Here is a 27,433-nt window from a genome sequence, read left to right as displayed (position 1 = left end):
ATAGCTACAGAAATGTTGGACTCTAGACTCATGGTAATTTCAGGGACCAAGACCAGAGGCCTAGACCCAGATTCAGAAAGAACCCAGACCTAGAATTATAGAACTCAGACTCAGAGAGAGATATCAATCAGAGACCCCAGATACAGAAAACTCCAAACCTTGGGCTTGGGGGCAGGAGGGAGGAAAAGGGGGAAGAGGGAGAGGGGGGTGGAGAGAGGAAGGAAGGAAGGAAGGAAGGAAGGAAGGAAGGAAGGAAGGAAGGAAGGAAGGAAGGAAGGAAGGAAGGAAGGAAGGAAGGAAGGAAAGGAGGGAGGGAGAAAGGGAGGGAGAAAGGGAGGGAGGGAGAAAGGAAGGAAGGAAGGAAGGAAGGAAGGAAGGAAGGAAGGAAGGAAGGAAGGAAGGAAGGAAGGGAGGGAGGGAGGGAGGGAGGGAGGGAGGGAGAAAGGGAGGGAGGGAGAAAGGGAGGGAGGGAGAAAGGGAGGGAGGGAGAAAGGGAGGAAAGAAGGAAGGAAGGAAGGAAGGAAGGAAGGAAGGAAGGAAGGAAGGAAGGAAGGAAGGGAGGAAGGAAGGAAGGAAGGAAGGGAGGAAGGGAGGGAGGGAGGGAGGGAGGGAGGGAGGGAGGGAGAAAGGGAGGGAGGGAGAAAGGGAGGAAAGAAGGAAGGAAGGAAGGAAGGAAGGAAGGAAGGAAGGAAGGAAGGGAGGAAGGGAGGAAGGGAGGAAGGAAGGCACTCAACTAGTGCAGAGATTCAGAACTCAACGACCCCAAATTCATAAAGAAGAGTTTGAAAGACCTTGGAGAGAGAGTGATCACAGACCCAGGAAAACAAATCAGTAAAACAGAAAAAAAAACAACCCACCAAAAAAAACCCAGGCCTGAGAAAGATCCCAATGCAAACACGGAAAAGACCCCACAGAGATGTATCTCAGAAACAAAGTCCAAAACAGAGACAGAGATCTCGAGGAGACCCCAACCCCAGAGAGGTAGGTATGAAAGAATTCTGCCGTCAGCCTGGGAAATGACCGGCCACGCCCACCCAGCTGACCCCGGACCCTAGGCCTTGGAGCGGGAGGAACACTGAGTAGGGGAAGTGGCAAGAGCCTTTTACTCTGCTTCATCCTCCCACCGCTCTCCTCTCATTGGCCCCTCTCTCCATTTTTGGGTCACAGGATGTGCTTGCGCCCCAGGGAGGTTATTTAGGGCAGGTCCTGGCTCCTAGGGGGATGGGTTAAGGGAAGGAGACCCAAAGCTGACAGGTAGACCAGCCCTGGAGACTGAAATAGGGAGGGGATATGGGACAAAAGGACCGTCACTACTTCCTGGTATCCTCTCTCTGTCCCAACCTGCAGCCCTCATCTGTACTTTCCTCGGATTTACCAGTCTGTCTCCAGTTTTGGGGTTTCAAGTTAAGAAGGCCGATGCGCCTGTAGCCCCATTTCTATCATCCCATTTACAGGGACTCGCACCATCCTTTAAAAATACGTCTTTTCCTCACCTACACATGCCCGTGCCTGCCTATTCACTCCCCCTTACCCTGGCACTGCTGGCTTCTCGGATTATCGGTCATTCCTAACCCAGGCAGTGTCAGTCCTAACCAAACGGGCAGGGGGCGCTCCCCCCTCCCCCCCCCGCCCCTCCAGGTCTCGGAACAGTGTTGGGCTGTTGTGAGGCACACTCTGGGGCTGAAGGACGGTTCCCCACTCTACAACCTGACGCATCGAGTCTGCGGGGTCTCCAGCCCCGCTTTCCTAGCGCCAGCTCTTTCGTCACGTGGCCTGCAGGGCTGGCCTGCGATTGGCTACTTCGCGTCACTCATTGAGATTACCGCCACCCGTGGGGCCCGGCCCCCTCACGTGACAGTGGAACGCCGCAGCGGCTCTCCTCAGCTTGCCATTGGCCATTTCCGGAAACGGGCGTACCGTTTCCGTGCACGGCTGCAGAGCCTTCTACCCATTGGCCAGCTCCCCTTCGCACCTCCCTCACCAGGAGGCGGGGCAACTTGGGCCATCCTAGGGCCCCGATTGGCTGGCTCCGGAGGCTCAGCTTCTCCTGTCACGTGGTGTGCGTTGTTTTCTTATCACGTGGCTGCTGCCCAGGTAAGAAGAGTCCACTCTTCCTGGATGTGGGGTCCTTTCTCGGCGTAACTTGTCGCCTTTGATATTCAACTGTCTTCCACCAGCATAGGCTGCATGAAAGGGGTGCGGGCTCCCGCAATCCTGCTCGGCGGAGGGGTGAGTGACCGGCCCCGCCCCTTCCGGTCCTCGAAACCTCGACCACCATTCCCAGTCAAAACCGCAGAGGTTGGCTCCTGAGGAGGGAGTAAAACCGAGCCTATGCCTTAATCTTTCACGCTTCTCTTCCAGCTTCAGGGACCTTTTCCTTCAGGGTGCAGACGAGGGAGGGCAGGACCCGATTGTCTATCCAAACGAAGGGTTTCTGGGGTGCAGTTGCCTGGGGTATTTGTGAGGAGACACCAAATTCACCGCCTGCTCCCAGGCCGCTCTGCTCCTGTCGCTTCTTTGGATGCCGGCCCTGCTGCCTGTGGCCTCCCGCCTTCTGTTGCTACCCCGAGCCCTGCTGTCCATGGCTTCAGGAAGCCCCCCAGCCCAGCCCTCGCCGGCCTCAGATTCCCGTTATGTTCCTGGCTCAGTTTCTGCAGCCTTTGTCACCTGCCCCAATGAGAAGGTCGCCAAGGAGATCGCCAGGTGGGAACCCGAGTGTGGAGAGAGGATGATCATGAGGGAGAGTTGGGGGTGTTGGAGTGCCCTCCCGCTGTTTCCTGCCTGATCCAGCTTTGGAAACCTGTCTGTTGGCTGGCAGTGCAAAAATCCGGGTCATGGGGCACTCTGAATGAGTCTGTCACTTCACCTTTAGGGCTGTGGTGGAGAAGCGCCTGGCAGCCTGCGTCAACCTCATCCCTCAGATTACATCCATGTGAGTCATAGGAGTTGGGGGTTAACCTAAGGCTAGCAGCTGACTGGCAGTCTTTTTCCTTGGGGAAAAAATCTTTGCTCCCACAACACTCTCTCCCTGACCTTTTCAGCTATGAGTGGAAAGGAAAGATTGAGGAGGACAGTGAGGTGCTGATGGTGAGAATCATTTCCCCACCCCACAAAACCTCAGTTCTCTGACCCCTTTGACCCCTCTCCTTCATGAGATCCTGAAATCAACTCACCATGTTTGTCTTCACCCCTTAGATGATTAAAACCCAAAGTTCCTTGGTTCCAGCTTTGACAGATTATGTTCGGTGAGAACTTGGAAATGGCGGGGGTGAGGGTGGGTACTGTGGGGTGGGACTTGCTGGGCAGTGTGAAGAGTTGGGCTCTTTTGGGTAGCCTTTGAGTGACACCCCTCCTTTTTTCACAGCTCTGTGCACCCTTACGAAGTGGCTGAGGTGATTTCATTGCCCGTGGAGCAGGGAAACTCCCCGTACCTGCACTGGGTACGCCAGGTTACGGAGTCAGTTTCTGACTCCAGCACAGTCCCACCATGATGAGCCCTGTTCCTGCCATGTTCCTCTCACAAACTTCAATGCCCCCTGACTTCCAGAGGATGACTGAGCCCCTAATAAATCCTACCTTTGGTTCTTTCTGCCTTTTGCCTTTTCTTGTCACATAGGTGAATTTGGTTGGGAAGATTAGAACTGTTTCTGGTGCCTGTGTTCTTATCTTTCAGAATGACTCAGCTCTTAGATTTGTATATTTTTATTTCAACCATACAGAGCCCGGTATCCTTGACCATCCTTCCCCTCCTCAGTCTCCATCCCCAGGGGTTAAATAATTTTTAAAAATATTTTAAAAGCTGTAACAAAATAACATCAAAGGAAATGGGAAGAGGGATGGGGGAATGCTCAGGAATCATGAAGGGAGTAGAGAAGAGAGAGCCTCTTCTCCACCCCCTGCCCCCCAACCTGGATTCCACCTAGGCAGTAGGGAAAAGTACCCCCTACCTCCCCAGGTACATCTCAGCTGTGAGGTCAGGGTATGAAAGTGCCCGGGTGTGTATGTGTGTGTGTGTGTGAATGGGGAGGTGGGCAAAGGCAGGCTGTTCAGAAGATGCCCCCACCCCCCCACTCAACCAAGTACTGCACAGAACCATCAGGCCGTACTCTCCGAGCCAAGACCCGTACAGGGTCCCCTCGGGACAGATAGCCAACCCCACCTCGGACTGCCCCCCCAGTCCCAGGAGACAAACTACGGCACAGGGGAGAAGAGATTGCTGAGCGCCTAGGAAGACCTGGGGAGGGGGCTGGGACTGAGGAAGATGAGGCAGTCATCGAGTGGGGGGCACTTTTAGGGATGTCTGTGGGGAAACCAATGTGAAGTTCCAGGGGTGACCTAGGGAGAGAAGGCAGTTGTGAGTCCAGCCAGACACAGGAAAGGACTGACAAGAAATGAGGCCACATGTGGATCAGAGGAATGAAGAAATGGTTGGAGACAGGATCTTAACACAGAGGTGAAGAGGGGTGTCACAAGTAAAGTAGAATCTCACCTGTCTGGGGGTTCACCATCCCCAGAGGTCCCTGCGGTGCTGGCAGAGGGGTGGAAGGAAGCAAACATCCGGATGGGACTGCTGCGGTTGGGGAGGGAGAAAAGTCAGGACCTGAAGCAGGGGAATACAACATTCCCCCCCTAAGAAGGGCAGAGCTTAAACACTACCCTGGGGAGCCCCCATCCCCCGGATCCTGGGGACCAGACACTGGTTATAGAAGTCTCTAGCACAAGAAGTAGGTAGCCAAGGGTAAAGAATTCTAGGTGAGAAAGTCCAGAGGATGTAGACAATTGGAGGAGAGGTTCTAGGGGAGCCTATCTGGTTGGAGCGGGGAGGAGCACTGACCTGGGCAGGCAGCGGGCATCTGTGGGCCGGAAGTTGTAGCCGCTGCTGCCCTGGTAACTCTGGTTAGGGCTGGGGGGTGGTGGAGACACTGAAGCCTAGAAGTAGGAGCAAAGCACTGAGAGATAACCCTTGATTCTTTCCCATATCAGCATTTGCCCCACGGGGTTCCCCCATCTCTGTACCTGCAGTGCCCTCTGCAGAGGGGCCCGCTCCTGGGGCTCTGGCTGATTGCACACTGCTGAGGGTGGCCCCAGCTCCTCCATCTTCCCCTTCTGCCTCCTCAGGGGCTCTGGCTCCGGCCTCCGGCGCTTCCCCAGGGGACGTGGAACCCCTCCCCCAGGGCCCTGCCCTGAAGGGAAGCTGTAAGAGGCCTCCTTATCCCCCCAGCCCCCTCCCGGACACCCCAAAGACCTCCCCATCTCCATATATATTTACCCCCAGATTAATAGCCTGAGAATTTCCCCATCCCCCCTGGACCAGTGACCTGGTGGGGGCTCCATCTCCAGTAGGTGGCTCCACAGGAGGAGGAATCCGAGCATGGAGACCAAACAAACATTTCCTCTTCTTAATCTCCCTCCCTGAAATGAAACTGGGGTGAGGAGAAAAATAATACAGGTCAGTGCTATAGAAAAGGGCCCCTCTTCTGTTATTATTCAGTCTTTCCAGAGATGATCTTCCAGGTGGGTTGCAGCACCTCCCCTCCCAGGCTTCCATATCCACATCCCCATCTCTGAGCCTCTCTTCAACTTACCGGTCCTTGTGGCTGTTGAGTGCAGAGAGGAGCTTGGAGGAACGTTCTCCCTTGGGGGTGTCTGAGAGCTGGGGAAGAGATGGGAAAATGGGATCAAGGAAGCAGTGATCCCTTCCTCCCCCTTTCTTCACATCTCCCTATTCCACCATAACATCCAAAGCTTCACTGCCCCGTACCTCCCCAAGGAGCAAGCTGTCCCAATTCTCAGAGGTGAAGGGGAGGATCTCACGGTCAAAGTCAAAGTATTTTTTCTTACAGCAAACGCTGAGGTGATAGAGGACAAGATGGGCCACATCCACCCTGGAGAAACATTGAGTTGTCAAAGTTGTAGAAGCATTACTAAAGCCAGGGGAGTTGTGAGTGGGAGGTTGGGGCAGGTAGGGTGAAAAATGGGTGTTGAGAGAGGAGTTACACTGAGGTCAAGCTCACCAGCGAAGCTGTAGCCTCCTGACCTTCTCAGGGCCTCCCCGACACACACAGCATTCAAACTCATAGAACCTGGACGTGGGCAAGAGAGAGAATACACCTTATACAGGAAAACTATACCATGCTATGGAGGGCTCACAAAACAAGGATGGGGTGAACTAGTGAGCAACAGCTTCAGAGGTTGTGAGGAGAATGGATCTAAGACAGGCAGGTGTGGGGGAACTGAGAGGGTGGGGCAGATCAAGAGGGCTCCCTGGGCTCCTGGAGAGTCGGCCCAGGTCTCACCTGTCACCGTAGAGGAGGGGCTTGCTCAGACACTGAGTGCAGGCTTCATGGAACCACTGCAAGCAGCTCCGGCACTGCAGCATTTTCAGGTTCCACCTGAGGGGGCACGTAGGACAAGTGACCTCCAGGCACTTTCCCCCTTAACTGCCCAAACCTTGCTCACCACCTACTCCCACCCCCTTCACCACTCAGCTTACCCTGTTTCCTCCTCCATTGCCCAGGATTCCCCACACCACCACACTTCATCACTCTTTGCTGAACCCCACCCCGCCCCTCATTACTCACTCTCCAGGTCCACCACAGTAACAGTAGCTCTGCTGCCGGTTGCTCAGATGTCCAGCGTCCCAGTCCAGCCCCTTTAGTCCGTATGGCAGAGATAGCTTCATACCCAGCATAGCCCGGGCATAGGGGCCCTTCTTCAGTGCACCCCCCCTCTGCAGAGATAGAACAGGCAGGCAACCTCAGAGGGGTGGGGAGGGGAAAGGTTTAGGAGAGGCTGTGGGTAGGAGGCTCCCACAGGAAGGTGCCTTTACCTTGGTGGCGATGGCAAAGACGCACTGGCGGCAGACCCAGGATGTGCCCTCTCCCTCTCCAGGGGCTGGGGCCCTTGGAACATGGCAGTCCTGGTGATAAGCTGAATAAGGATATTGATGGTAGAGCACTTACTGAATTATAAACTTGTGTGTACTAGGTATTGGGAAAGGAAGAGTCTTATCTGTCTCATTTAATCCTTGACCATGGTCCTGTTTGGGGGCAGGGGTATTACCCTTATTTTACAGGTGAGGGAACTGAGGCTCTTAGAGGTTTAGAGGTTTGCCCAAGGTCATATGGTTAAGAAAGAGAGTACTTGAGCCACCCTCTGCCTGCAAAGCTCACACATCCCCATTCCATGGCGGCCTCTCTCTGTGTTGGGAAGGGAGTGAGATTACAGAGTTGAAGAGATTGGCCAGAGCAGTGTCTTAGGGACTCAGACCAGGACAGGTGGTGTAAGGACCAGTGCTGATAAGAAGGGACAGAGGCAGCCTGAAATGTCCAGGGCAAGCTAGATCATTCAGGTATCCTGCCCTCTCACCGTGGCGACACTTCTCACAGCTGACCAGCCGGTTCCCAGGGACCACAGTCTCAGAGCGACAGACGCAGCAGAGGAGTTCCTCCCCAGGGAGGGCAGCTATGAGGGAACACAGTGTTAGGCAGGGGCCTGTCCTTAAGCCCCTTTCTGTACCCCAAGCTAGGTTTCTGTCTTCCATGGGATGCATACTCCTAGGCCCCTAGGGTCTCACCAGGGCTAATGTCTTTCCATAGAACCAGAAACTGGGAATCATCCTCAAACTGGACCAGACACACCTCCCGGGCACTATCCACCTGGAGTGGGTGAGCACAGAGGATAAAATAGGAATCAGAACTAGATAAGGGGAAGGGGGAAAGTGACAGGTCAGAGGTCAAAGGTTTTACCTTCTTGATGGTCCCCAAGTATAGCAGCCCATCTGTCCATCTGGCCAGCACATCTTGACCCTCCCAAAGTCGAGGCCTGGGGCCTGAGGTGGGAGCAGGAGAAGCTGGGTCCCAAAGGGGGGGGGCACCAGAGCGGCTCAGCCGGGGGGGCTGTGCCATTGCATCCTGGGGGGGCCTAGCCAGAAGTGGAATATGATGAGGTTATGAAAGCTGAGAAACACTCCTTATTTTCTTTGCCTATTTTTCTGTCAAGGACTCAAGCAGCTGCACCCCCCCCCCCCACTCCAAATCCCTGAGACACCTGAATAGAAAATCACTCAGCAGCCCTCCTGAGCTTCTTGCTCCAGCTCTCCCAACTATGGTGACTGGGTCTCCTCTCCCTAACCAGCTCCCCCCCCCCCCAGTTCTCTAGTTTCCCAGCTTCCAGAGCTCCCCTGGGATATTATATCCTGGCCTTGAGATTTTAACAGAAATGATGGTTGCAGAAGCAAAGGTTACTACTCAGTTTCTACTATCACCTTCTTGTGCTGTTTAGAGGTATCATAATCGGGGTTACCCAGAGATGTATTTTGGGAGCTTTTTTGAAGATGTTTTCCAGAGTAGAAACAGCTGCCTTCCCGGGCCCGCGTGTCTCATTCAGAATAATCATCCGGGTGCCAGGTTATGTCAGGTCACCCTCAAATTCGGGGCTCCCTGCCCTCGGGTTAGATAACTTCCCTGAGTGCCCCGGGAGGGGGGCGTGTCCCAGCCTGGGTCTCCACTACCCATGACCGCGAGTCCAACAGGGGACTTGAATCGGCCCAGCCCAACCCGACGCCAGGGTGGCGAGGTTCTCCCGCCCGCGCTCTGCGCGCCGACCCCCGGCTCCCAGCCGCCTCCCCCCAAGCGCCTCCCGCCGCCTCCTTACCAATGACAGCTGGGGCCGCCGGGAGCCGGGCAGAGGCAGACGTGGAAGACCGAGGCAAAATCCCCGCGCTGGGAGGGCACGTCTGGGCGTCGGGGGGCGTGCAGGCAGAGGCCGGGGGGTCCCCAGGCCCAGCCCCTTCGTCCCGGCGGCTCTGGGGCGTATGACGCAGCAGCCAAAGCAGCGGCAGCGGCAGGAGGAGGCGGCCGGGGAAGGAGGGGAGGAGAGGGGAGGGACAAACCGGCTCAGGGGGAGGGTGGTGGGAGGGGAGGACTGGGGGGAAGGAGGAGCCGGGGGGCGGGGGGACGGGCACCACCTCACCCCACCTCCTTCACCTCCAACAGGCCTGGAGGGCGCCAAGCCAGCGGCGGACTGTCTGCGATTGGGGCGGGCGGACAGTCGGACCCAGCGGGAAAGGGAATCCCCGAAGCCCCTTCCTCCGAAGGGAGACCCGCCCAGGGGGCAGGAGGGAATCCCCCCCACCTGGCAGCCCGCCTCCGGACTGGTCCCCGTTCCATGCCACATCCGTTAACAGCCCCCCCAACCTCCGTGGTCACCCCAGGTCCCGCCCCGCGCCCCCCCCCGCGCCCCCCCCCCCGCGCCTCCACGACCCAGCCCTCCATTCACCCTTCCCTTTGCCCCCGCCACGCCCCCCCTCTCCCGCCTTTGCCCCCGGCCCCACCCTCCTGGTGGCAAGTGGCCTCCCCCCTCCCTCGAGCTTCTGCGCACGCGTGACCCCTCCTGCGCGCGGCACCTGGGAGGACCGAGCCCCTCCCTTCTGGGGCGGTGGCCGAAGTCGGTTGGCGCGAGGGGCTCAGCGGGCCTGCGTCCTGCCCGCGCTCCCAGGGCAGGGGTGCGGACCAGGAGGGCTAGTACCGAGGCGGTGACGCCACCGAGAGCCATCCAATGGGCAGCGGGCAGGGCCAGCCCAGGCCGTTCGAATGGGAAGGCAGGGAAAGGGCGGGAGGAAGAGCCAACAGTTAGTGGGAGGGTGCGCCAGCCCCGTCTTTGGGCTCCAGTTCCCACCTTTCAAGGTGGCAAGGGGGAAACAACTAGTGACTGTGGATAGGCAGTGGGCACCATGTCCTAGATGTGGACAACGGGGGTAAGGGTATGGCAGCTGAAGGCCATCCAGACTCCAGGGTACCGCTTGTACAGGGAGAATATAGGTGGCTCTCGCCCTGCAAAACACACAAATGCTGGATAGAGTAGACAGATCTTGAAAAATATGTCCTTTCTTGGGCAACTGCTAACAAAACCTTTATTAAAAAACAAAAACAAAAAAACCCCAGAAAACTTTTCTTTATTTGATAGGCCCAGGTAACACAGTACACCCCCTACCCCAATAAAGCATCCCTCAGCCCCACCCCCACCCCCAGAGGATCTGGATGTCTTCATTTCCTGTTGGCCTGGGCAGTACCAATAACACACTGGTTCACCTGCAGGCAGAGGGTACAGACAGAATAAAAAAGTTTTCAGAGCAAGCAAGAGGCTGGGTTTCCAAAGATGGCCTCCCAACCCCCAACATTAGGGCTGCCCTCAGAGAATACTGAAATAAGGGCTCTGAAGACAGGTTCACATTGGTCTCAGTTATGGTCAGTTCTCCTATGCCCTCTAGGTCTCCAAGAGGTGAAAGGCGTAAGAAGGGATGGAAGGCCCACACAGGAGCAGAGACAGAAGGCGCTTTCATTTCCAGCAATACCATGGACTAGAGACCCCAAAGCCTTCCCATCACTAATGTTTAATAAGCTAAATAGAACAATAACAACACTCATTTAGGAACCAAGGCTCCTTGGAAAATCAATGATTCCTAGTCTAGGGCAGGAAATTTTCAAGATGAACTTGGAATAAAGGCTACTGGGAGCCACTCTAAAGGACACAGCCAAATTGAAGGAGCACCCACTGGACAAAGATGGAGCAATCTGTACATCAGAAAGTATGACAACTGCAAAGGACACATATCAAATACATAAGCATCTGTAAAATGATAAATTCTGATGAAAACTCACTGGTCACCTCTGGAAGTTGCCAGGATATTAATTTATAACACTGAAAATTGATAAAGAATCATTTATCCTGCCTTACCTATATAGACTAAATTTCAGAGTAACCAAATAGATGGGAATGGGAAGTACTTTATAGAAGAATCTGGACTAAAAAATGTAGAAATGAGAAAATCACCATTTTAACACTCCCTAATCAAATAATAGACCTGGGTATGATCACTGCTTGATAAAATCACTAGGTTAAAAAGGTGATAGGGAGTTTTTAATGGATAGATCAGGCTGACAGCACCCAAACCCAATGATCAATATTTGTATCATTAAAAGTGAAACAACTAGATATTAGGTGCTTCTTGATATGATGCAACAGAAAGTGTACCACCGCATGTAAGTCTTCTTGCTAAGAAATTTAAATTTGGCCCGGCCAGCCGTGGCTCAGCAGCTGAGCATCGACCTAGGATCCAGGAGATGGTTCAATTCCCTGTCAGGGCACATGCCCAGGTTGTGGGCTCAATCCCCAGTCAGGGCTGTGCAGGAGGCAGCCCCTCAATGATGACTCTCTCATCATTGATATTTCTATCTTTCTCTCTCCCTTCCTTTCTCTGAGATCAATAAAGATTTAAAAATTTTTTTTTAAATCTGATTCATATCTAATCAACAAACCAGACAACAAAAACTATGGAGGAAAGAGGAAGCAACCACCCCAAATCCAGAATATAGTTATTCTATAGGACAGATGATCCTATTTCTTCAACAAATAAATGCCATCAAAGTGGGTGGGGTTGTTATAGATGAAGAGATATTTAAGAGATAATTTCAACTAAATTATATTGGTGGCCCTTGCTTTGATCCTGATCAGAACAAGCCTAATGTATAAGACAGTTCTGAGACAATTAGGTGAAATGTAATATAAACTGAGTATTAGAGGCTATTAAAGAGATGTTGTTTGGTGTTAATGATGTTGATATAACTTTAATTGAATTGCCAGGTAGCAAGGGAAATCCTGATCAAAGCAGAAGACCAGGTAAGGGTGCTAAGGTGGCTGACTACTTCTATAGCACCAAAAAGGCTGAAGCCCCGAGGAGCAGAAGAGCACCTGATCAGAGACCTTGAATAATGCCAGGACCCATCGCAGGTCAGTGAAAGAGAGAGAGAGAATGTCTTTCATATAAGGCAGAGGAGAATAAGCACATGTATATTGCTCGTATTTACAAACGGAAACATCAGAATAAGTAAAATTATAAATGTGAAATGACGGGGGGGGATAATGTGGGCGCCATGGTGTACAGCTTCCTATGCAGTTTTGACCTTTTAACTACCTATTTTTAAAAATTAAAATTCCCCAAAAGCCAATAGTTAAAAATCGATCTAGGAGAGTTTGTGCTGCAGTTGGCTGGCCAATGTAAATCCTTTCTATAGAGTGTGTCCCTGGACAGAAGGGGTTGGGACACAGAAGCCTACAGTCACCCAGGGGTCTTGACAGGGCCTGGACTTGGTGGTAACCGCACCTTAGAGGCAAAGCGTAGGGAGTTGAGGGACTCGGAGACGTTCTCTTCTAGGGGGGAAATGTTCACAAACATGAGCCTGTGGAGAGAGGAGAGGGGTCCAAACCCCAGCATTAGTGGCCCGGTAGAGCCTGGACCAGGTTTCCACTGTTCCCCTTTTCCCACCCTGACCCCAACATATAGTTCCACCTGTCCCTTTCACTCACATCTTAGCACTGCCACCCAGAGAGTTCTGCAGCAGATAGGTGAGTTTGCTGTTACGGTATGGCACATGGGACTCCTAGAAGGTGAGGGGGACAAGTGATTAAGATTGGACAGGGTTCAGCAGTCAGCCCCAGGTCCCACCTGCCCCAATCCCATTCCCACCTTGTTGCTCAAGGCCATGATGACAAGCCCCAGTGTGGACAGGCTGCTGTTAATGGCCTGTGTTTCCCGGAGACGGTCCCGCTCCCCAGGACCGAGGGCTAAGCCAGGGTCCAGCCGCTCACTCCCGGCCAGGTCCACAAGATTAAGGGGGGCTGCGCACTGTAGGCCTCGTCCAGCATGCTCCCCAGATATCTGCAGCTGGAACACACTATGGCTGCGTGATGACCGCTCATTCTGGGCTGTGCGGGCTACAGCCCGGTTCTGGCGGGCCAGATGGAGCAGAGCCTCCACCTGTGGAGGGGGAAGAACAAGGGGCAAAGGCAGGCAGGAAGTCAGTACAGAGCCATGTCAGGCATGGCAACGAACAAGTGTCAGTGCCTGCCCTCTGGGAGCCTTCTTTCTAGCCAGTGAAGAGACAAATAAGTAAAATACACAACATGTCTGAGAGCACTAAGGAGTAAAATAAAACTGAAAAGAAAAAAAAAAAAGAGTGTGGAAGGGTGAAGTGAGGGTTACAATTTTAGACAGGATGACCAGACCTTAATGCAGTGAGGGAGCTAGCCATTCCAGAAGAGGAATGTTCTGGGCAAAGGAAGCAGCAAGCACAAACCCTGACAGGATCACAGTGTGTGACCAGTGAGCTCAGGAATAAGCCCGGAGGCCCACAAGGCTCGAGTGTAGTGAGCAAGGAGAGCAATAGGAAATGAGAGGTGAGAGGCGGTGGGCAAGGGGCCAGCGACAGCGCTGCTTGAGCAGGTGCCTCTCCTCCCCACTCCTGGATTATTAAGGCAGATATACCTCACAGCCCCCCAGCCCAAACTGAATGTGGCAACTGATCCTCACACCTTCCCATCCCTCATCCTTCAGTGTCCTCCCACTCCGTTCTCCATCCATCTCTTCATGTCCCCCTGTCCACTCCTCCCCATTTCCAGTCACAGTGCCATCAGTGCTTACCTCTTTTTCACAGGAGACAGGAACATAGCGGGCATTGGTGACAGTAAGCTCCTCGCTCCCTGGCCCTGCCCGGCGGATCTCGCACTCACCCCCCTGGCCCTTCCGGGTGCCAGTGGCCAGGAGGTCCCGGACGGTCTCATTGTAGATCTCTACGTAGCTTGCCACAAAGCTATAGGCCCAGCCCTGGCCACTCAGCTCCTGGGCCACAGCGAACAGGTGCCGCAAGGCCCTAGGGATCAGCCCCTCCACCTGGGGGTCTCCTCCAGGCCCTCCCTCCATTGTGAAGGTCTTGCCGCTTCCTGTCTGGCCATAGGCAAAGATGCATACTGGGTAGCCATCCAGGGCTGACTGGACAAGCATGGCAATCTCCTCAAACACTTCATCCTGTCCGCTCCCTGGTGGGAACACCCGGTCAAAGGAGAAGTCGTGGCGGGTCGGGGCGGCTGGCAGCCCACTCAGGGTCCCACGCCGCTCATCAGACCGAAAGAGGCTCAGGTGGGTTGGAGGATCAGAGGGCCCACCAGGGCCTGAGGGAAACAGAAGGAAGCCAGGGGATGGGGTGGGCTCCCCTGGAAGGACAGGGCGGACCCGACAGAACACACGGATGTTGCCTTTGAGCTCCTGTAGCTGGTTGTGTAGCCGCCGGCGCTCCATCTCTAGCCCATGGAGACGTTCTCCCCGCTCAGCCAGTAAGGCGGCCTGGGCCGCAGCCTCCTGGCGCAGAGATGCCACCTCCGCTTGGCTGCCTGAGAGAGCTGCTTCTGATGCTTGAAGCCTCCTCTGCCCAGAACAAAACAGACACAGAGGGCGAGATACAACCAAGAATCAAAACAAGTCATGATAGGGTGGGGGATGGGGGGGGGTCCCTGCCTCCAAAGACTTCATGGTCTGCTAAAGAAAGAATAGATTTAGAATAGGGAGTGCAATGGGCATATCCAGAAGGGGCACAGGAAGATGATGTCTAGGCTGACACCCAAAAGTACAGGAGTGAACCAAGGGAAGGATGGAGTAAGAAAGAACATTCCACAGAGAGGGAGTGCATATGCAAAATCCCCTGAGCAAGAATTGAGTCATTTGAAAGACTGCAAGTAATTCAATCTGCTTGGTGCTCACCAAGGAGCTGAATGGACATGAGAAGACGGACTTTTGATCAGTAAAGACAGAAAGAGAGGGAGGTGGAAGAGTAGGGGAGACACAGATCAGGGGAGCTATGAAAACAGAGGGGTGAAGAAGGGTAGAGGACAGCCATGGCTGGTGTGGCTCGGTGGATTGGGTGTCGTTATCCCGTGTACCAAAGGTTGCTGGTTCAATTCCTGATCAGGGCACAGGCTGGGGTAGTGGGCTCGATACCCAGTAGGGGGCATGTGGGAGGCAGCCAATGGATGTTTTGCTCTTACATCAATGTTTCTCCCTCTCCCTTCCTCTCTCTCTAAAAAAAAAAAATTTTAAGTCTTTGGGGGAAAAAAGTTATTTAAAAACAAAAAGAAGAAGAGGAAGGATAGAGGACAGAGGTATGCTGCTGGACAGAGGTGGTCAGGGATTCTAAGCCCAAACCTGGAAAGTAGGATCAGTGTTTGGTGAGATGCTGGCCCTTACCTCCTGCTCCTCCAGCCGGGTGGCCAGTTCCCTCCGCTCCTCCTGCAATCCCAACTGTTCTTTCTGCAGCTCTTGCACCAAGCTCTCCTGAGTGCCCAGCCGCTCTTCCAGCTCTAGGACACGAGCACTTAGGTTCCCCAGCTCCTGTTGTCCCTGCTCGGCCTGGGCCTGTACCCTGGCCAACTCCCCTTCTAGTGTCCTGCGTTCTGCACCCAGGGCTGTGGCCTGCTGCTGGGCCTCCCTGAGCTGGTCCCGCAGCTGTTGGTTCTCCTGGTCCAAAGTCTGAGTCCTCTCACGGCAGCATTTCAGCTCTGCATTTAGGTCACATAACTGACCCTTTAAGTCCCAGGCTGGACGTTTGCTGGGTTTCTTCCCTCCCAGCTTGGGAGGAGCAGCTGCTGCTAAAATGGGCACAGAAAGGACAAAGGTCAAGGAAGTCTTAGTTCCCTATCTCTCCTCCCTCCTAGCCTTTCGGGCCTCCACACCTGATGCTACCATCTCCTTCTCCTCCAGACAGGGAAGAGACCAGATGGGTTCTTCTGGGTACTCACCACCTCCTCTTCCCTATCCCAGCCTCTCACCCAACAGTTGTGTTTGTCACTTACTGCCAGGCTTCTGGGCAGGAACAGCAGGACCCGGCTTCTGATTCTTCAACACTAGAGAATCGGGCAGTTGACATCAGTAATTATAGCACAGTGACCTTCCACCTCCACCATTCTCCCTTTACACGTCTCCCAAACCCCTTCTCAGCCCAGCTCTTAAGGGCTAATTACCTGTGGCAACAGCTGTGGAACATCGGGGTCCCATCTTCTTGGGAACTTTTGGAGCTGTCGGGAAATGGGAGGAAAAAGAGCCACCACTCTCAGGGTGGCATGTACTCTGGCAGGTCCAGGGGCAGAGCAGTTGCTTTTAATGAGGATTAGAAATAAGAAAACTCTCCTCTTCCCCTACATCTGGCCAGCTCCCAAAGATATCCTTTCTGGGGAAGAAAATACTGAACATGCCAAGAAACTAGTTGGACCAAGAGAAGCAAAAAGAGCAGAGGGGCAAAACCATATGAGAAGTACACTACATCTACGTAAAAAGATGTTGGGGACATGTCATATTTACTTGAATACCCCTAGAATATCCCTGGAAGGACACACAGTGGTCCCCAGGGAGGGGAACTGGGTGGCTGGGGGGACAGAGGTAGGAGGGAGACTTCTCAGAAGTATAACAACTTTTGTGCCTTTGAAATTTTTTTTTTTAACCCTTACCTGAGGATATTTTTTCCATTGCTTTTCAGATAGAGTGGAAGGGAGGGGGGAGAGGAAGAGGGAGAAAGGGGGGGGGGCACGGGACAGAGAGAGAGAGACATCAATGCGAGAGAGACACATTGATTGGTTGCATGAGCCTGGACCATCATCAGGGCCAGGGATTGAGCCTGCAACCGAGGTACGTGCCCTTGGTTGGAATCGAACCTGGGACCCTTTGGTCCTCGGGCCAATGCTCTAACCACTGAGCCAAACTAGCTAGGGCTGCCTTTGAAATTTTTAAACAAGTGAAACATATTACCTGTTCAAAATAAGCTAAAATTGAAAGGAAAGAAAAAGTGAGTTGGAGAGCACTGATCTCTGTCCATCCCCAGGGCCCACCTGCAGTCTGGCCTTGTGTCTGTGGCACTGTGGTGATGACCGGTGCTCTGGGTTGAGACGTGGCAAATTTAGTCACTGTGCTCAGGCCTCGTGTCCTTTTCTAGGGATAGACAAAGACAGGGTCCACAGTTACTCTCCCTGATTGGTTTACATACATTTTCTCTCTCTTTCTCTCTCCTCCCTTTCCCTCCCTCCCTCCCTCCCTCCCTCTCTTCCTCCCTCTCTCTCTCTCTCTCTCTCTCTCTCTCTCACACACACACACAGACACACAGCTTTCCAAACCCAGCTCACCTTCTCAGGCTCCAAGACATCCTCCATCTGGTCAAGCCCCCTCTTAAACCTGCTTCCTGGGAGAGGCAGCCGGGAAGGGGCCTTGACCGGGGGTCTCTTCAACTCTAAGTTACCCTTCACTTCCAACAAAGGGGACCTCTGCTGGGAAAAGAGAGACACTTAAGACAATACCCTAGAACCCAAACATTCAAAGACCTCTGCTTTCTGGGCCCCCAGCCTAATTTTCAACATCACCACCAGCAACATTAACTTTGTACCTCTTGTACCACAGATTATGTGCCAGCCAAAAAGCATGGAGTGGGACACAGTACAGAAGTGGGAGCAAACTCTAAGAGTAGTGCTTAAACAAGCAGAAAGAAATGGACACTCCTTTTAGAAGGCAAAAACACACATGGTATGGCTGTGAAACCAACAGACCTTTTTAGCTAGAGCTGAGAATAATAAATAAGGGAGAGAGTGGATGAGAGATAAGGCTGAAGACTGGGTTGGAGGAGCCGGTAAGACTTATTAGGAACTGTTTTAAATGCTTTATCTATATCAACTTAATCCTCACAGCAGCCCCAAGGCGGTACTGAGAGGTAAAATAGCTTATCTAAGGTCATCAGCCAGTAAAAGGCAGAGTCAGGGTTAGAATCTAGCCAGTCTGTTCTGGAGGCCATGTTTTAACCACTAGGTCACACTGCCTTGTAGGACTTTGATGCCAAGCTAAGGAGTGTAGGCTTTAGCTCTGCATACACAGAGAGCCAGACACAGTTACTGATTAGGCATGTGAAAACTGCGCACAAGAGCTTATTACAAAGAAGGAGTTGTAAGTAGGCTGACTTGCACGGGGAAGGCTAGGAAGCAGCATGGCCAGCGTGGAGACCCCTGAAGTAGAGGACAGTGGGAAAGAAAGAGAGCCTCTCCTTTGAGCTGCGCAATTCAGTGCCTGGGGATTATGTCCACCCCCTGGCTACCAACCACTCTGGTTTGACCAGAACTAAGGGGTTTCTTAGGACACAGGAATTTCAGTGCTATAACCAGATTATTCTCATGCAAACCAGGACAATTAGTCAACCTACTCCTATCCCACCACCAGGCGAGCACCGTGAATAGGTCAACTTTTTATTTTCACTAAAAATAACTTAATTCCAAGGCCAGTCTCTCTCTTCCCTTCAGTTTACCTCATTCATTTAAGATTTACTAAGTGCCTTTTAAGTGCTAGGAAATGATCTAGGTTCTGGAGTAGCAGCTGTGGTCTGTGCCCTCAAGATGCTCATGGGACAGTGGGAAGGGAAACATTTAAAGAGGTGATTAAAACTTTACTTAGTGCTCTCATAAAAGGATCCCAGAGGAGGGGGATTTATAAGTTTAAATGGGGAAGAGTGTCAGAGAACACTTCTAAAAAGTATTTTTAGGCGGAGCCTTGAGTATGAGAAAGAGTTGGCTTATGGGTTTCGGCCAAGAGCATTCCGGGCAAAAAGCGAGGAAGAATGCATTCAACAAATGACAAATTGTCTGTTCAGCTGAACACAGGCAACTGCATAGAAAGTGGGGAGATGAGAACAGAGGCAGAAGAGAAAAAGACTGCAGCAGTCGGTATCCCATGACAGAGTCTGGAGTTTACTGAAGGCAAGAGGGACCCTCGTGACGTTTAGGAGAATATGACTAGATTTGTATGAAAAAGTGAACTATGAGCAAAGTGAAGAATGAATAGAAGATGAGGGGCATCAGAGGAAGAGACTGCATATTCCTTCATTCACCCATTCAACAAGGATTTTTGCACTAAGCTTTGTTGAAAGACTGCTCTGTAACAGTAACTGTTCTAGGTACTGGAGGGTAACGAACATGAAGACTCTGCCTTCCCAGAGCCTATTTTCTAAGGCAGCCTTTCCAAACTGGGGTACCACAAGAGAACTAAGCTCTATAGAAAACAATCTACTTTCTCAGTTCTCCCAAGGATGTATATAGCTCTTAACATTCTAGGTGCCTGAGAGAGAAGTCAATTCATTAGATACAAAGGATGCCTTTGGACATTAGAGCTTAATTCTCAAGGAACTCTGTTGAGAAGGGCGTTTCTAAGAGTCTAAGGGCTAAGTAGAAATCTTCCTGAAAGAAGGCCAAAGAGGGTCTGGGTTACATGAAGCCAAGCACAGAAGTCCCCCCCTTATCTACAGGAGATACCTTCCAAGATCCCCAGTTGATGCCTGAAACCTGACAGAACCAAACCCTATATAAACTACATTTTCTCCTATACACACACACCTATGGTAAAGTTTAATTTAGAGATTAATAACCATAATTAATAAAACAGAACAATTTTAACAATATACTGTAATAAAAATTATGTGAATGGCCTTGGAGTCATTACTAAGTAAAATAAGGGTAACTTGAACACAAGCACTGTGATACCCTGACAGGTGATCTGATAACCGAGATGGCTAAGTGACTAACAGACAGGTGGCGTATACAGCGAGGATACACTGGACAAAGGGATGGTAATGTTCCAGGCTGGACAGAACGGGTAGGCATAGACAGAAAGGCACACAATTTAAAACTTATGAATTGTTTATTTCTGGAATTTCCCATTTAATATTTTTGGACCATGGTTGACAGTGCCTAACTGAAACCATGGAAAGCAAAACCTCGGTTAAGAGGGACCACTGTATGGACCTAACTGGGAGCTGCCTTGGGGGAGGGAGGTAGAGGGCAGGCAGTGAGGGAGATGGAGAAGTGCAGGCTGACTCCAAGATACCTGCCAGAAGCATAGGAGGAAAAGCTGATTTTGTTTTTATTTTAGTTTAAAATATTACAGATGTCCCTTTTTCTCCCCAATGACCCATTAGCCTGTCCCCTCCCCCTCCGCAGTCCCTCTCCCTACCATTGTGGTTTTGTTTTTTCATTTGAACTTTTCATGATAAAATCATTGTAGATTAACACGCAGTTGTAAGAAATACCACGGAGAGATCTGAGGGTACTCGAAGGGGTAGTTTGGGAAGGTCAGCTTTGGGACAGTGGCTTTGAGCTACCTGTGATGCACACAGATATACTCACAGATGTTCACAAAGCATCGCTAGAGAGAAAACTCTGAAACCACTTGATACCCTGGTTTCTTACATTTTAGTTTACTGGTTTGTTGTCTTTCCTTACAGTAGATTGTGAGCATCACATGAACACATCTGTTTTGTTCACAACTATATAACCAGAGTGCCTAGTACAATGTCTGCCACATGGCAGGGCTCAATACATTTTTAAAGGAATAAAATCAGATGTCTATCAGTGGGAGAATACTTACGTTGTAATACATCCAAACCATTGGCTTCTATACAAATAAAAAGGGATTTTTTCCGTCACAAAGAATACTTATTTAATTTAATCAAATGTAGCATGAAAGCCAAATTTTTCTTTAAATTTTCCAAGGTCAAACACTGAATTTTTCTGTTTATAACCCGTGTCCTTCAGTCCCTCTACACTGCCACAGTAGATCTACATAGTGGGTCTACTAAAGATCTACCACCCTGGAATTTGTGTGGGTTCAGAAAATGTGTTCAAAGGTTTGTTTATTCAGGACAACTCCAAGAGCATTTCTTTTTCTCCCATCTATAAAGCTAGACACGATGACTCTCAACTTTGCACAATTAGCATAAGCACTTAAACTATAAAAAAAAATATTCATCCAACCCCTCCTATACCCACTCCTCTGCTCCTAAGGCAACCTCTCCAAGTGTGCGTGAGATGCCACCCGTCACCTGGTCACGAACTTGGGCGATCCTTCCTTCTCTCCTCTACGTCATCCACTCGTCACTCACTCCGATCATTCCAATCAGTATGCAACACAGGCTATGATTTCTTCCAGCCTAAGAGTTTCTTGACTCTGCTTTCCCTGCCAGCCACTACCTTTCTTCTCTGTTGCCTTCGCCAGCAAAACGCCTCAAAAGTCTAGTCGATCAGTACTCACTGTGTCCAATTTCTCTCCTAAACCATGAGAACCAGCTTTCAGCCGGGGGCGCACAGACCTTCGCCCTCCGAGCAGGCTGGAAGTGGGCGGGCCGGGAGCCCCGTGGGCATCGGGGGCGGCCGGCCGCGGTCCCGCTCCCCGGGGCAGGAGACAGCGCCCGCCCTACTCACCCGCGGCTCCATGTCCAGCTCCGTGCCACGCGTGCCAAGGGGGCGCAAAGGAAGAGGACGCGGCGCCGCGGCTCCGGGACCCGCGTCCTCCCGCCCGCTCGCGACGCAGAGCACGAGCGCTCCGGGCTCCGACTGCCACAACCCCGCGCCACACCCGCCACTTTTGAATTCCAACGGCTGCCACCACACTCACCTCCGCTCCGCACGCAGGGGCCAATCGTCGCCGTCGCCACAGCAGAGGGCCAATCGCAGCGCCCTGCGCCTCCCTAGGCCACACCCGTGGGGCCGGCGCCGCGGAGCCGCCGGCTGGCCACACTTCCGGCTCCTTTCCGCCTTCGCTCCTCTCCTCACTCCTCCGGCGGCCGTCACGCTGCGCTTCCGCCGCCGCCCGCTACGTCGGAAGATGCCTGGCTAAGCCACAGCGACGTAACCGCTGCGGGGGGCAGGACGCCGGAGGAAAGGAATCGCGCGTGCGCACACTAGGACTCCTGCGGGGGCGGGCGGGACGAGCGCCCCCTAGCGACTCAGTAGGGAGCGCGCTCGTTCCCCCGCTGGCTGCGGGCGGCGGGCGGCGTCTCCCGCGGGGCTGGGCCGGCCCCAGAAGTGGGAGCTGGCGCCCTCGCGCGGGTGCGGAGTGGCCGCGTCCCCCCATCCCCCGGCCACTCGGGCTTCTCTTAGCAAATTTAAGAACATTGGATGCAGCTTGAAGCTCCCTGGAAGCTCGGCAGTGGGGATTCGAGGCTCAGGGGAGGAGGGTTTTTTCCTGCAGACTCCTCACCAGACCTTCTCCTTACCTGGAGCCGGCAACTGGTGCTGGAGGACGGGTTTAGGACCTTCACAGCCTCGAACCCACGGAGGATTTACTGCTTTCATTTATGAGATATTTTATGTTTTTTCAGACTAACATGCACGTGCGTTATCTCCGTTTAATAATCGCCAAGTTTACTGAGCTGTTGCGTCAGGTGCTTTGCGCATCTTATCTGCAAGCTAGATAAAGGTTTAGAAAGGCTAAGTATGTCAGCCTAAAAAAATCATTTGAAGAGTCAAGAGTTTATTCTGGAATCTGTGCCTGAAGCACAGATTCAGGCAGAAACCCAAACTATCCTAATTACAGGGTGAAAGCAAGGGGTTTTCATGAGAGAAAAGGAGTAATTATGTGAAAAGAAGAAAAAAATCCTATTGGTACTGACAAGCTGAGCTACTCTTGGTGATATAGGATGGGTTACTGATTCTCTCTTCAGACAGAAGGTCTGTAATCACCAGTCCCTTGTGATCAGGATGTCAGCTTTCCTGCTGACTTTGTGTTTGTAAACCATTGTGATCTAGCCCAGTTCAGAGTTTCAAGGAACAAGATGAGCAATGCAGTTCCTCTAGAATGGTTGCTCTGGCTCCATTTAAAAATGGCTCCATCGGCCAGCATGGTTCAGTGGTTGAGCAGTGACCTATGGACCAGGAGGTCACTGTTGGATTCCTGGTCAGGGCACATTCCCAAGTTTCTGGCTCCATCCTGGGTGGGGTGTGTGGGGGACGCAGCCCATGGATGGTTCTCTCATCATTGATGTTTCTATCACTCTCTCCTTTTCCCTTCCTCTCTCTGAAATCAATAAAAACATTTAAAAAAAACAACACACATTAGTATAGGCTTCTGACCAAGACGGTGGAGTACGTTACTAAGGTACTTGCATCCTCCAACAACCACATCAAGATTACCACTAAACTACAGAATGACTGTCGTTCAGAATGGCCTGAAATCTAGCTGAACAGAAGTCCTATAACTAAGGTTATAAAGAAGAAGCTATGTTCAGACTGGTAAGAAGGGTGGAGACTCGGAATGGGCTGGTCCCACACCCACATGTGGCAGTTAACGATGGTGGAACCTCAGCTGCAGAGGTTCCCCCTTGAGGAGCAAGGGGTACCAGCCCCACACCAGGCCTCCCAGGCCAGGGTTCCAGGGCCAGGAAGGGAAGTCCCCATAACTTCTGGCTATAAAAACCAGCAAAGCTGCAACTCAGTGAGCCAGAGGGTTCCTGGAGTTCCAGGTGTTCCTCTCTTTTTAAATTTTTATTATTTATTATTTTTTTTTAAAGTTTTTTTATTGTTTAAAATATTACAGATGTCCCTTTTTCTCCCCAATGACCCGTTCCACCCCGTTCCTTCCCCCTCCCCAGTCCCTCTCCCCACCATTGTCCATGTCCTTGGGTTGTGTATATATGTACATAAATTCTTTGGTTACTCTCTCCCCCTCCACCCACCGGCCCTCCTCCATCTTTTTTTATTTTTAGTTAAATTTTTTTTTTTCAATTCCAGTTTACTTTCAGTATTATTTTGTTTTGGCTTCAGGTGTACCATTTGGGACTGCATGGCTGCATGGTTGGTATTATGCAAGAGGGTATTATGCTAAGTGAAATAAGTCAGTAAGAGAAAAGACAAATGCCATATGATTTCATTTATATGTGGAATCTAAAGAACAAAATAAATGAACAAACAAAGTGGAAACAAGACTCAGACACAGAGATCAGACTGGTGATTGCCAGAAGGAAGGAGATTTGGAGGACTGTGTGAAAGAGGTGAAGGGATTAAGAAATACAAATTGGTAGTTACAGAATAGTCATGGGTATGTAAAGTACAGCATAGGGAATATAGTTAATAATATTGTGATAACCAAGCATTCCTCTTAAAGGGCCCACACAAAGGCTTACTTGAATTCACTTGTTCTCAGCTCCAGTGCTGAGGTGGCAACTCCAAAGGCGCCAGGGACCTAAAGGAAGGAACTGAATTGTCTGGCCTCAGGACGAGAGCTAAAGGGCCAGCTTTCCCTCAGAACTGCTGGCAGAGGCCATTGTTCCATTGCTGAGCCATGCCCCCACAGAACCAGTAGGCAGGTGCCATATCTGAATCTCCATCAACCTGGCTCACACTGTTTGCTTTGCCCTGGTGAGTCCCTGAGACCTGGCCCCACCCAACTTGCAGGCCCACCCAAGCTGTTTCCAGTGGCTATTTCCATATAAGCAGCCTGTCTTGGCTCATGCTGTGGACTAAAATATCAAATCTCAAACAAGCAACATCTGGTATTGGTTTGATCCATACCTCTTGCTCAGTGGCCCCAGGCCCAGCACTGTAGGTTGCTGGACTCCAATTCCAGCTTGGCCTCTCCCAGGTGGTCCCAGGCAAGATACAACAGCTGACATTGGCTTGCACCTCCTGGAAGGCCCCAGAGCCAATGAACCCAGTGGCCAACTTCAGACCACATCGGAGTACCACCTAATCACCTCCACAAGAGACACACTCAAGGGAAGACTCATAGGGCACCAGAGCCCCACTGAAGCAAGTCTGCTACCTGGGTCAGCCCCTGCATAGGAGCTCCTCTGCTGTGGTCACAGCCAGTCCTCACAGCTGATGGGCCTGGGGGTAAATCTCTCCCATTGATCTACCAACAGCAATCAAGGCTCAACTACAACAGGAAGGTGCACACAGTCCATGTGGGGTGCAACTGGAGTGCCCAGTTGAGTACAGGGAGAAGCTCCACTGGGTCCTACAGGACTCCTACTACATAAAACCACTCTACAAAGACTGGGAGATGGAGCAACCAGTCAGAATGAGGAGACAAAGAAACATGTCTCAAATGAAAGAACAGAACAAAACTCTAGAAAAAGAACTAAACAAAATGGAGACAAACAATCTACCACATGCAGAATTCAAAATACTGGTTATAGGGATGCTCAATGAGCTTAGGGGAAGAGTAGATGAACTTAGTGAGAACTTCAACAAAGAGAAAAAACAAAAATGGAGATAGGAAACAAAAAAGAACCAGTCAGAAATGAAGACTACAATACCTGAAATGAAGCCCTGGCTGGTGTGGCTGTTAGTTGGGCATCATCCTGTGCACCAAAAGATTGCCAGTTCGATTCCTGGTGAGGGCACATGCCCGGGTTGAGAACTAGGTCCCTGGTGGGGGATGTGCGGGAAGCAGCCAGTCGATGTTTCTCTTTCACATCGATATTTCTCTCTCTCCCTTCCTCTCTCTAAAAATCAATAAAAATGATTTTTTAAAGGTGAATAAATAAATAACTGAAATGAAGAATACATTAAAGGGAATCAACAGTAGAGTAGATGAAGCAGAGGATCAAAGAAGTGGTTTGGAGGATAAGGGAGCAGAAAACAATCAGAACAGCAAAAAGAGTTCCAAAACACCCAGTTAGATGAATATAGAGAAATAAAATTCAATAAGGGGAAATGTGGAGACATAAATACATAAGAAAAATATTTCATAGATTCTAGGAGTACCAATAAACAATCCTCATTTACAGCACCTGAATTAGTTTTAGGAAAGAAGAATGATAATAATATGCCCCTAAAAACAAAGCGTATCAACCTAGAATCAGCCCATTGCTAATCGATGTTTAAGGGGCCTAGAACCTGCAAATAAAGCTGTAAGATTCTGAAGAAGAAAAAAACAGCAAAAAGTAAAAAGAATCCAAAACATGAGGATACTTTAAGGTGCCTCTGGGACAACTTCAGGCATACCAACATTTCCATCATGGGGGTGCTGGAAAAAGAGAAAGAGCAAGGAATTGAAAAAATGACAGAAAACTTCCCTAACATGGTGAAGAAAATAGACATACAAATCCAGGAAACACAGAGAGTCCCAAACAAGATGAACCCAAAGAGGCCCACAGCAAGACACATCATAATTAAAATGCCAAAGGTTAAAAACAGAGGCAGTTTTTTTTTTTTACCCCTCAGCCAATGCTTTGTTTGGTTTTGTTTTTTCCTTTTTATTGATTTTAGAGTGAGAGGGAGAGAGAGAAAGAGAGAGAGAGATAGAAACATCAATGTGAGAGAGAAACATCGATTGGTATGTGCTCCAGCCAGGGATTGAGCCTTTAACCTAGGTATGTACCCTGACTGGGAATCGAACCTGCAACCTTTTGGTGTATGGGACAATGCACCAACCAACTGAACCACCCTGCCAAGGGAAAGAGATTCTTAAAAGCAGCAAGATAAAAGCAGTTAATTACCTACAAGGGAGCTCCCATAAGACTGTCAGCTGATTTCTCAACAGAAATTTTGCAGGCCAGAAGGGATTGGCAGGAAATATTCAAAGTGATGAAAAGCAAGGACCTACAACCAAGATTACTCTACCCAGCAAAGCTGTCATTTAAAATCAAACACCAGATAAAGAGCTTTCCCGACAAAAAAAGCTAAGGGAGCTCATCACCACCAAACAAGTACTACAAATGTTAAAGGGTCTTCTTTAAGAAGAAGAAAAAAGATAAAGGATATGAATTATAAAGTGGCAATAAATACATATCTATCAACAATTACTTCAAATGCAAGTGGATTAAATAGTTCAATCAAAAGACATAGCCCTAGTCAGTTTGGCTCAGTGGTTAGAGAGTCAGCGGACCAAAGGGTCTGGCTTCCATTCCGGCCAAGGCCAAGTACCTCAGTTGTAGGCTCTATCCCTAGCCCTGGTTGGGGTGTGTTTGGGAGGCAACCAATCAATGTGTCTCTCTCACATCAATGTTTCTCTCTCCCTTCCACTGTCTCTGAAAAGCAATAGAAAAAATATCCTTGGGTGAGGATTAAAAAAAATTTTTTTTAAAAAGACATAGAGTGACTGAATGGATAACAAAGCAAGGCTCTAACGCTGTATACAGAGGCACACTTCAGATCAAAAGACACAAGCTGAAAGTAAAGGAAAAATATATTTCATGAAAATGAAAATTAAAAAAAAAAAAGTTGGGGTAGCAATACTTATGCCAGACAAAATAGACTTTAAAACAAAGGCAATAATAAGAGACAAAAGAGGACCCAGCAATCCCACTTCTAGGTAGTTATTCAAAGAAACCCAAAACACTAAATCAAAAAGACATATTCATCCTTATGTCTAAAAAGACATATTAAACATCATTGCATATTGTATTATGTACAACAGCCAAGATATGGAAGCAACTTAAGTGTCCATCAATAGATGAATGAATAAAGAAGTGGTGCATATATGCAATGGAATATGACTCAGCCATAAAAAAAATGAAATCTTGCCATTTGCAACAACATGGATAGACCTAGAAGGTATTGTGCTGAGGGAAATAAGTCAGACAGAGAAAGACAAATACCACATGATTTCAATTATATATGGAATCTAAAAAACAAACAAGCAGACCAGATATCCACTCATAGTTACAGAGAACATTTTGAGTTGCCAGATCGGAGGAGGTTTGGGGTGGGTGAGTGGGTAAAAAAGGTGAAGGAATTTAGAAGCACAAGTTGGTAGTTACAGAATAGTCATGGGGATGTAAAGTACAGCACAGGGAATATAGTC

At 50.5% G+C, this 27,433-nt stretch overlaps 3 protein-coding genes across 6 annotated transcripts; 1 reads left to right on the top strand and 2 right to left on the bottom strand.

Annotated features, from left to right (window-relative positions):
* Positions 1–2,061: 2,061 nt before the first annotated feature.
* Positions 2,062–3,867, top strand: CUTA (cutA divalent cation tolerance homolog). Of its 2 annotated transcripts, none has more exons than XM_016218742.2 (6): positions 2,062–2,094; positions 2,495–2,703; positions 2,873–2,932; positions 3,042–3,087; positions 3,196–3,245; positions 3,365–3,867. In XM_016218742.2, exons 2-6 carry the CDS (start codon positions 2,522–2,524, stop codon positions 3,489–3,491), a joined length of 465 nt encoding a protein of 154 aa, XP_016074228.1. In that variant the 5' UTR covers positions 2,062–2,094; positions 2,495–2,521; the 3' UTR covers positions 3,492–3,867. The 2 variants fall into 2 exon arrangements, with proteins under 2 accessions (XP_016074228.1, XP_087673462.1); XM_087817336.1 differs by lacking the exon at positions 2,062–2,094 and adding an exon at positions 2,102–2,229.
* A 10-nt stretch (positions 3,868–3,877) lies between these two features.
* PHF1 (PHD finger protein 1) lies at positions 3,878–8,712 on the bottom strand. Of its 2 annotated transcripts, XM_016218736.2 has the most exons (15): positions 8,656–8,712; positions 7,749–7,923; positions 7,577–7,658; positions 7,369–7,464; positions 6,830–6,930; positions 6,582–6,730; positions 6,297–6,392; positions 6,015–6,083; positions 5,762–5,885; positions 5,586–5,653; positions 5,319–5,423; positions 5,017–5,194; positions 4,835–4,929; positions 4,490–4,570; positions 3,878–4,335 (listed from the first exon to the last, which is right to left on the bottom strand). In XM_016218736.2, the coding sequence occupies exons 2-15, from the start codon at positions 7,905–7,907 to the stop codon at positions 4,047–4,049; spliced, it is 1,692 nt and encodes a 563-aa protein (XP_016074222.2). In that variant the 5' UTR covers positions 7,908–7,923; positions 8,656–8,712; the 3' UTR covers positions 3,878–4,046. The 2 variants fall into 2 exon arrangements, with proteins under 2 accessions (XP_016074222.2, XP_016074223.2); XM_016218737.2 differs by lacking the exon at positions 8,656–8,712 and having other exon boundaries at positions 6,830–6,919; positions 7,749–7,893.
* Positions 8,713–9,939: 1,227 nt separating this feature from the next.
* KIFC1 (kinesin family member C1) lies at positions 9,940–21,207 on the bottom strand. Of its 2 annotated transcripts, none has more exons than XM_016218726.2 (11): positions 21,109–21,207; positions 17,002–17,142; positions 16,711–16,810; positions 15,850–15,903; positions 15,682–15,732; positions 15,077–15,477; positions 13,481–14,260; positions 12,527–12,817; positions 12,367–12,440; positions 12,164–12,239; positions 9,940–10,091 (listed from the first exon to the last, which is right to left on the bottom strand). In XM_016218726.2, the coding sequence occupies exons 1-11, from the start codon at positions 21,118–21,120 to the stop codon at positions 10,047–10,049; spliced, it is 2,025 nt and encodes a 674-aa protein (XP_016074212.2). In that variant the 5' UTR covers positions 21,121–21,207; the 3' UTR covers positions 9,940–10,046. The 2 variants fall into 2 exon arrangements, with proteins under 2 accessions (XP_016074212.2, XP_016074213.2); XM_016218727.2 differs by having other exon boundaries at positions 17,002–17,139.
* Between the last annotated feature and the right edge of the window lie 6,226 nt (positions 21,208–27,433).

Source organism: Miniopterus natalensis, chromosome 5, assembly GCF_054644295.1.
Source record: "Miniopterus natalensis isolate mMinNat1 chromosome 5, mMinNat1.hap1, whole genome shotgun sequence".
Classification (NCBI taxonomy): Eukaryota; Metazoa; Chordata; class Mammalia; order Chiroptera; family Miniopteridae; genus Miniopterus; species Miniopterus natalensis.
This window is presented reverse-complemented; position numbering and strand designations above follow the sequence as displayed.